At 39.8% G+C, this 9,456-nt stretch overlaps 1 protein-coding gene across 2 annotated transcripts; it reads left to right on the plus strand.

The window, feature by feature from the left end:
- Window positions 1-964: 964 nt before the first annotated feature.
- ZNF281 (zinc finger protein 281) lies at window positions 965-4,289 on the plus strand. Of its 2 annotated transcripts, none has more exons than XM_063114206.1 (2): window positions 965-1,040; window positions 1,260-4,289. In XM_063114206.1, the coding sequence occupies exon 2, from the start codon at window positions 1,274-1,276 to the stop codon at window positions 3,977-3,979; it is 2,706 nt and encodes a 901-aa protein (XP_062970276.1). In that variant the 5' UTR covers window positions 965-1,040; window positions 1,260-1,273; the 3' UTR covers window positions 3,980-4,289. The 2 variants fall into 2 exon arrangements, with proteins under 2 accessions (XP_062970276.1, XP_062970275.1); XM_063114205.1 differs by having other exon boundaries at window positions 981-1,040; window positions 1,256-4,289.
- Window positions 4,290-9,456: the final 5,167 nt, after the last annotated feature.

Here is a 9,456-nt window from a genome sequence, read left to right on the forward strand (position 1 = left end):
CTTCCTTAAGAGAAAAATTTGTAATTTTTCATGAGTTTCTTGGTATTCTATACTGGAGAGGAAAGTGTGGATTCCAACAGAGATCTTAGAAGGGCCTGGTGGTCAATTTTTCACGAATAATATAAGGGCCAGGCAGCAATCTAACGTGGCAAAACTGACTCGTTAGCCAGACTGAGAAGGTATGTGGACATTTAAATAACATCTGATGATGATGCAGTTATGTGTGTGGGCGTGTTTTACAGGACTGCTGCACCTGGATTACACACGGTTTCCTTTTCCAGTAGCCTTCAGGTAAGTTGGCAGTAAGACAGCTTTTTTTTTTTTTTTTTTTGCAACGGTACCATTATTGCGGTTTCAAAGTAGTCTCTTCCTATAAATGCAAAGGATACGCGCCCATTAATAGTGTTTCCAAACTAAAAGCAGTAACAGAGGCAATCTGTTTTAATAAATGCTGAGCATTTAAAGTTTAATGCTTTTAGATAGAATCAAAAGTGCTTCTAGTGATCCCTTTCTGGGTTTGGGTTTTGATTCAATACCTGGATAGCAAACCCTAAAGGGAAGAAAGCGCCAACATTCAGTCCTCAGTTTCCCCCACCTTCTCCTCCCAGTCCCTTTCTCTGCAGCTCCCCAGCCAGGCTGTCGTCCGGTCCCCGTAACTTCCCGCCCCCTCGGTTCAACCTCCTGAGCGTCTTTCCCCCAGAAGCCCTGAAGCACCTTCTTCTCCTTCAGGGCAGCCCACCAATCACGCCTACTCGCCTCGGAAGCCCCTCTTCAGTAGGGATCCACACACCCGCCCCTCCTGCTCTGGGTGCCCCCCTGCCCCGGCCCAACCGCCCCAGTGATTGACAGGCAGGCCGGGAGGAAGCTGCGGCGCAGGCGCCCTGGCTCCACAGAGCTCCCCTCTGGCCGGGTCGAGGAGTTCCCAGCAGACACCGCGCCGCGGCTGCGCAGTACAGGGGAGGCTTTTAATTCCATTGTGGAGAGGACGGCGTTATTTTTATTAACTGGAGGCGACGGCGGCTGCGGCGGCGGCGGGACCCGTAAGTGTTGCTGGTGGGTTCGGGAAGGAGCGGATGAGGCCCGGGGAAGAGTCGCAGGGCCATGCGTGCCGGTGCCGGAGGCGACTGGGCTGGGAATTAGGGCTGGGCGCGTTGCGGTCTGGGCGGCGGCGCGGCGGGGTCCTAGGCGCTGCGGTGGTCCCGGCCCGGGGCCCGGTTCCACCTCCTTCCCTCCCTCTTCCTCCTCCTCTCCTCAGCCAGGCCTCCTCCGGGGTATGAAAATCGGCAGTGGGTTCCTGAGTGGCGGCGGTGGTACCGGCAGTAGCGGTGGTAGCGGCTCCGGCGGCGGCGGTAGTGGCGGCGGCGGCGGCGGCAACAGCAGCAGCAGCAGCGGCAGCAGGAGGGCAGAGATGGAACCCACCTTTCCCCAGGGTATGGTTATGTTCAACCACCGGCTTCCCCCGGTCACCAGCTTCACCCGGCCGGCGGGGTCGGCCGCCCCTCCCCCGCAGTGCGTGTTATCCTCCTCTACCTCCGCAGCCCCGGCCGCTGAGCACCCCCCTCCGCCAGCCCCGGACATGACTTTCAAGAAGGAGCCGGCGGCGTCAGCCGCGGCCTTCCCCTCGCAGAGGACCTCCTGGGGATTCTTGCAGTCTTTGGTTAGCATCAAACAGGAGAAACCCGCAGATCCCGAGGAGCAGCAGTCCCACCACCACCATCACCACCACCACTATGGAGGGCTGTTCGCTGGGGCTGAAGAGAGATCTCCAGGCCTAGGAGGCGGGGAAGGGGGGAGCCACGGCGTCATCCAGGACCTCAGTATTCTCCACCAGCATGTCCAGCAGCAACCAGCCCAGCACCACCGTGACATATTACTCAGCAGCAGCAGTAGTAGGACTGATGACCACCACGGCAACGAGGAGCCAAAGCAGGACGCTAATGTCAAAAAGGCGAAGAGGCCAAAGCCAGAATCTCAGGGAATCAAAGCCAAGAGGAAGCCAAGTGCATCTTCCAAACCTTCTTTGGTTGGAGATGGAGAAGGTGCCATCCTCTCCCCAAGTCAGAAACCTCATATCTGTGATCACTGTAGTGCTGCTTTCCGAAGCTCCTATCACCTGCGGAGACATGTCCTCATTCATACAGGAGAAAGACCTTTCCAGTGCAGCCAGTGTAGTATGGGTTTCATTCAGAAATACCTATTGCAGAGACATGAGAAAATTCATAGTAGAGAAAAGCCATTTGGATGTGATCAGTGTAGCATGAAGTTTATTCAGAAGTACCATATGGAGAGACACAAGAGGACACATAGTGGAGAAAAGCCATATAAGTGTGACACTTGCCAACAGTATTTTTCAAGGACTGATAGATTGTTGAAGCACAGGCGCACATGTGGTGAAGTCGTAGTTAAGGGAGCCGCTAGTGCAGAACCTGGGTCATCAAACCATAACAATATGGGTAATCTGGCTGTGTTGTCTCAGGGAAATACAAGTTCTTCAAGGAGAAAAACGAAGTCCAAAAGCATAGCTATTGAAAATAAGGAGCATAAGACTGGTAAAACAAATGAATCACAAATTTCAAATAATGTAAACATGCAGAGTTACTCAGTAGAAATGCCTACAGTATCTTCCAGTGGAGGCATAATTGGCACTGGTATGGATGAACTACAGAAAAGGGTGCCAAAATTGATCTTTAAGAAAGGAAGCAGAAAGAATACAGATAAAAACTACCTGAATTTTGTGTCACCATTACCAGACATAGTTGGACAGAAATCCTTGTCCGGGAAACCAAGTGGCTCACTTGGCATAGTATCAAATAATAGTGTGGAGACCATTAGTCTTCTCCAAAGTACAAGTGGCAAACAAGGTCAAATAAGTAGTAATTATGATGATGCCATGCAGTTTTCAAAGAAAAGAAGATACTTACCAACTGCCAGCAGCAACAGTGCCTTTTCTATAAATGTAGGACACATGGTCTCCCAACAGTCCGTCATTCAGTCTGCAGGTGTCAGTGTTTTAGACAATGAGGCACCATTGTCGCTTATTGACTCCTCAGCTCTAAATGCTGAAATTAAGTCTTGTCATGACAAGTCTGGAATTCCTGATGAGGTTTTACAGAGTATTTTGGATCAATACTCTAATAAATCAGAAAGCCAGAAAGAGGATCCTTTTAATATAACAGAACCACGGGTGGATTTACACACCTCAGGAGAACACTCAGAATTGGTTCAAGAAGAAAATTTGAGCCCAGGCACCCAAACACCTTCAAATGATAAAGCAAGCATGTTGCAAGAATACTCCAAATACCTCCAACAGGCTTTTGAAAAATCCACTAATGCAAGTTTTACGCTTGGACATGGTTTCCAATTTGTGAGTTTGTCTTCACCGCTTCACAACCATACTTTATTTCCAGAAAAACAAATATACACTACATCTCCTTTGGAGTGTGGTTTCGGCCAATCTGTTACCTCAGTGTTGCCATCTTCATTGCCAAAGCCTCCTTTTGGGATGTTGTTTGGATCTCAACCAGGTCTTTACTTATCTGCTTTGGATGCTACACATCAGCAGTTGACACCTTCGCAGGAGCTGGATGATCTGATAGATTCTCAGAAGAACTTAGAGACTTCATCAGCCTTCCAGTCCTCATCTCAGAAATTGACTAGCCAGAAGGAACAACAGAAAAACTTAGAGTCCTCAACAAGCTTTCAGATTCCATCTCAGGAGTTAGCTAGCCAGATAGATCCTCAGAAAGACATAGAGCCTAGAACAACGTACCAGATTGAGAACTTTGCACAAGCATTTGGTTCTCAGTTTAAGTCGGGCAGCAGGGTGCCAATGACCTTTATCACTAACTCTAATGGAGAAGTGGACCATAGAGTAAGGACTTCAGTGTCAGATTTCTCAGGGTATACAAATATGATGTCTGATGTAAGTGAGCCATGTAGTACAAGAGTAAAGACACCCACCAGCCAAAGTTACAGGTAAGGTCCCAAAAGTGACCAGGCTGGGGGTCTTCTAATGTAATTTTGTTTTATTTTGAGAACACTGCCATTGGAATGTTTCTACACGATCCTATTAAGAATAATGTAATGCCCTTTCAATGCAACTTTTCATATTTAGTTTATTTTGTTAGCGTGATTTTAGCTCTGTTTGTATTATGATTTTTAATCAAAATCAATAGATTAAAAATAGTTTGACATTCAAAGTGACAATGTTTAGCAATCAAATTTACATGTATAGATCGTCAGGGAATAGCCCAAAAGTTAAATGCAAAAAAAAAAAAAAAAAAAAAAAACCTACAAAAAAACAAAACAAAACAAAAAAAACTTTGTTGCTAGGATTAAGGTTATTCTAATTGCTTTACTCTCAGGAAAGTGTAATAACGCATGGGAATTCTGTTCGTTACCACTGTAATGGAATATCCAATTTACAGATAGTATGATATACGTTTCATGATTTAAGTAAGGGATTGAAAACATTTCAGATTGCTCTATCTGGACTGATATGATATACATTTCATGATTTAAGTAAGGGATCGAAAACATTTCAAATTGCTATCTCCATCTGGGCTGATCCAAAATTCTGAGATTGTTGGCTACCTATATTTTGTTGCAGCTTTTAAATGTACTCTGAACTTCCAAACCACATTCATTCCAGCCTGGTAGGACAAATATTCTTGGATCTTTGATCAAAGCCTGGAATGGATAGCTTTAATAAAAGAAGAAAAAAAAAAAAAGCACCCTCTCTTTATCCCAACTGTAACAAGGCTGTAATTCCATTAAGTGATTCTAGTGACATCTAGTACAGTATTGAAGCCCAGGTGGCTGACTGGTTTCAGTATTAGGACCCAAGTTGGAATTACATAACTAATTGAAATTTGGGGTGTGCATTATTTATTATACATGGCTTAAAAAACATTCTCTTTTTTGTGCTATAACATATCACCCATACTTCTGTTTTTTTTGTTCTTGTTCTTAACCCATACTCTTTCTTAGAGTTCTGGGCCTTTCATAAAAGCTTCCTCTTCTCCCTATTTTGACAGTTTCAATTTTAGAATGACTTGCATTCCAATAGGAAATTCATTATGCGTTTTATATGCCTTTTGACATCCAAATACTAAACAATAAGATGAACACCTCCAACTCCTACTGTTTAAAAAAAACAAACTCCATACAGATTTCCATGTATAATAAAACCCCATGAACTAAGAGCTATAGATATTAATAAGGTTATAATTCTCACTGCTTGTGTGAGGGATAAGAATGTGTCTGCATATAGTAATGACATCGGAACCTTTTTATGAAATTGCAGCCTTTAATGTAAATTTTAAAAGGGTGCATTAGTCAGTATTGTACAGGGGTCTTGTAAAGTCATCAAAACTTGCTATGAATGCTAATTGCCATTTGAAGCTACTGATAGGCAGTGGCTCTGCTCTAAACCGCTTTTTAGCAATTGTATTTTTTTCCTGATTATATTTTTTAATGTACTTTGATGTTTATGCTGATGAGTTTTTTATGTACTTTTGGTGATATTTCAGTCTTATGTACTCTTCTGACGTCAGAAAAGTACCACTGATTGTTTGCAGTCTTATTGTGTAATCAGCCTACTGCAGGCTTCCATGTATAATAAAGTAATTAATATTGTGCAAGTGTAAAACACTTCTATTATAAAAGCAGTGTTTGGAAAATAAGAAATTATTAAAAATTGTTACAAAATACTAGTTAATTTCCTTTCCCCACTTCCCTCTCTTTAGCTTTAGCAGCTAAAGGGTCACCAACTTGTCATTGCAAGATTTTTAGAAAATGTGTTTAATCTTTTTAAATATGCTCAATACTAAAAAGTCTGTATTTTTTATTTTGGTAAATGCGGTAAGTTCTATTGGGTACAGAGTACAAGCTGTAATTAAAAGATGGAGAGGACCTTTACCACTGTATCTCTTAAGCTGTATGATTTCTCCAGTTTTTTGTTTTATACAGGTTTTGAATTTCTTTAACTTTTATTGTGTGTACTGAATACTGCATATGTATTATTCTGATTGTTTGCTCTAGTTTACTACCAATAAAAGTCCTGTTAATCACAAAATTGAAGAAAGGAGATATCACTTAATATCCAGTCACATTTTTCAGATTTTTCTATTAGCTACATTTCCTAAAAATATTCACATCAGTGATATAACCTGCAATTTAGGGGCTTGCATTTTTATCGTATTTTTAAAAAAACTTAAGTATTTTATGTTTCTAGGTTTATTTTATTTGAAAATGGGTTGAATTGTGTGAGGTGCACAATGATATCAGAAGAGAAGAAATTTAATAGTATGTAAATTATAACATGTTTTCTTGAAATAAGGTTAGCTGTCCTAAATATTACTCCAGAGGGATTATTTACTGAGGAGTTATTTTAAATCACATTCTAGTATCTTTTGGTTCTGGGTGCATCATTTTTCCTCACAAAGGTTGTAATAAAATGTCAGTATGACATAGATAAAAATGGTCTTGAGCATTTTTAGTAGGAAAATATTGTTAAACCAACAATGTTAAAAAAGTTGGGAGTGTAGGTATTAGAAGGAAAGATGTGTAGAAAGGGTGTTTGAAAGTTAGTAAATATGTTAACTTTTAAAGATGAAGGAGAAAAAGTTGTAGATGACTGAAATCATGAGAAAACTGCCTTAAAACTTAGTGGTTACAAATGTTAAGGGATTAGGAATAAAAATTAAAGGGTGTCTTTGAGGCTTTGCTTTTTTTTGTATGTAATGATATTTCAGGGAAAAGATAAATGACTTACATGTAAGCATGGATTCCTCTGTAGAGAAATATTTCTACTTGTGGGCACATATGTTTAGGAAATGTAAATTAATTTTCTTTGCCAAGGTTATTCTCTAGATTTGGTCATTTTCTTGAACATGAGTGTTAAGCAGAATATCACATATTCTTCATTGAAATCCAGCTCTTGGTTTCTGTGTACTGATTACTTATTTTCTGTGTTCTAGGTTAACCCCAACAGATTAATTTTTTTAACCACACACCTGCCTTTTTTTCTTCTGTGGAATGTCTATATCTGAATGTGATCACTTTAAAATTAAGGTATTTTTTACTTTTAAGATGTTAGGGTATGAAGTAAGAAACAATGCTTTGGATTTCTTTCATGCTACTGTAAATTCAGGATAAGGGTTACCATAATTTAGCAGTTGCTAGTCAGTAATTTGTGAGGTAATTCAGTAATGAGAACAGAAAAATGTGAAAAAAAAAATCTGTACTTAAATTTTTAAGTGTTCTTTTTCAAATTGCAAACAGGTGATACAAATAGTTGCTTCAAATTTAGTTTTCTGTATTACACTAATCAGATGAGAGAGGCAAAAGTTTTTGTTCATTCCTGGTATCTGGCATTTTGTAGTTATTTGCCTTTAGTAGCATTTAAGCCTAACTGGGTGACAGTTTGAACAGTGTGACCTCATGAGGATGTATGCAGTCCTTAGTATAGCTTCCCAACTCATAGGTTCTTGTTAAACAGAAGAACTTCCCTCAAAAAAAAAAAAAAGCTTCTGAACTTCAAAGTTTTATTTTTAGAGTAAAACACATATCTGAAGACTGTCATTTTCTGAGTTTTATAGTCTTCAAGTTTTCTGTGATACATAATGACAGGATTTAATTTGTTTTTTTTTTTTTAAAGATGACCGGTAAGGGGATCCCAGCCCTTGACTTGGTGTTGTCAGCACCACGCTCACCCAGTGAGCTAACCGGCCATCCCTATGCAGGGATCTGAACCCGCGGCCTTGGTGTTATCAGCACCACACTCTTCCGAGTGAGCCACGGGCCAGCCCTAGGATTTCATTTTTGAAATGTGACACAAGACTCCTTTGTTAGTGCTATGATATGATCCATGCATCATGTTGCATGAGGTTATGTCAGTAATGTTCCATGAATATTTTTGTTATGGGATCCCTCCTGGTATTTAAGAGGAGAAATCTGTGGTGGTTTGCCAATCTACTTGTACCCTTTATGAGGTGATAAAGACTTCCTGTTAAATTTTGAGGAAAAATGTGTTATACTTGTTATATTTTTGTCTTTAATAATATTTAAAATGAACATTAGCATGAAGACAAGCATCTTGGAATTCTCTTGTCTCAACCTTCATCAAAAAAATCTAAAGATAATCCTTAGTTAATTTTTAAAGATGTTATTACCATAAAGAGAGCATACCCTTTTAAAATTATTTCCTCATTCCTTGTGTTTGTTTTGCTCTTTAAAAAAACATTGGTATCAGCCAGCTGCCAAAAAAACAAAACCAAAACGAAAAAGTGTTGACTGTACTTGAATGTGATTAACAAGTAGATTTTATTTAAATTCTTGATGAATCTTTGGCTCACTCATGTAAGAAAGTACTGCATAACATTTTTTGGATCATGGAGTCTTTGGTCAGCTGATAGAATTGATGTCCCCACCCTCACCTTATATTAGGAGAAATTTATCTGCGCATGAAAATTTACAAGCCAGTCAACATGCTCACAAGACCTCCCACTCTGAAAAATAATCTTTACATATGGACACCAGATTAAGAATCCTACCTTAGAAGACTGCCTAAATATTGAAATTTTATTATACAAGTAATTAGAAAGTTAATCTTTACATATGGACACCAGATTAAGAATCCTACCTTAGAAGACTGCCTAAATATTGAAATTTTATTATACAAGTAATTAGAAAGTTAATGCCTAAACTAAAAATCATCAAATATTAGGGGTACTTTTAATTTTCTTTGTACTTGCTGGCTGTTAGCTCAGTTGGTTAGAGCTCGGCTTTTTAACACACCAAGGTCAAGTGTTTGGTTCCCCATGCTGGCCTGCCACCAAAAAAGAAATAAAAATTTCTTTATCCTTATCAGTAGTTTAACTAATTACTTCACATTTATGGAATACATTTAGGTTACATTAAACTGTAGAGTTTTATGATTAGCTGGTCAAGTAAGTTGAGTAGAACTTATGAATCTCTGCACACTTTCTCATTTGATAATAATTACCATACAGGTGCTCTACTTGACAGTAGTTTAGTATTTTCCATTACAAAGAAATGCATTAACAATGTATAGTAATTACAGTCAACTACTGTGGTTTTTTAGTTACACAGAAGTAGTTTCTCACATAAGTATTGGCAGAAATGAAAACCAACCCACACCTTTTTTTTACCAAGGTAAGAGGAATAATATTAAGTTCCTAGTAACATTAACACTATACTTCGTATGACCTGAGTGTGACTAGCTAGGTTGAAATGTACCGTGCAAGATATGCCTTGTAAAGCATGTTATGTGTTGAAATAGTATCTCTTGGGAAGCATAGATAATAGCTGGAGAAAAATTTAATGATTTGGACCTTATACTGGAAAGGGGAAAATTTGTTCCCTGTGTCTGTAGAAGATAATAGTGGGGAGGTATAGAGGGTTAAGGGAGGTGGGGGATAGCTTAGAAAGGAG

Source organism: Cynocephalus volans, chromosome 11 (assembly GCF_027409185.1).
Source record: "Cynocephalus volans isolate mCynVol1 chromosome 11, mCynVol1.pri, whole genome shotgun sequence".
In the NCBI taxonomy this organism is placed as follows: Eukaryota; Metazoa; Chordata; class Mammalia; order Dermoptera; family Cynocephalidae; genus Cynocephalus; species Cynocephalus volans.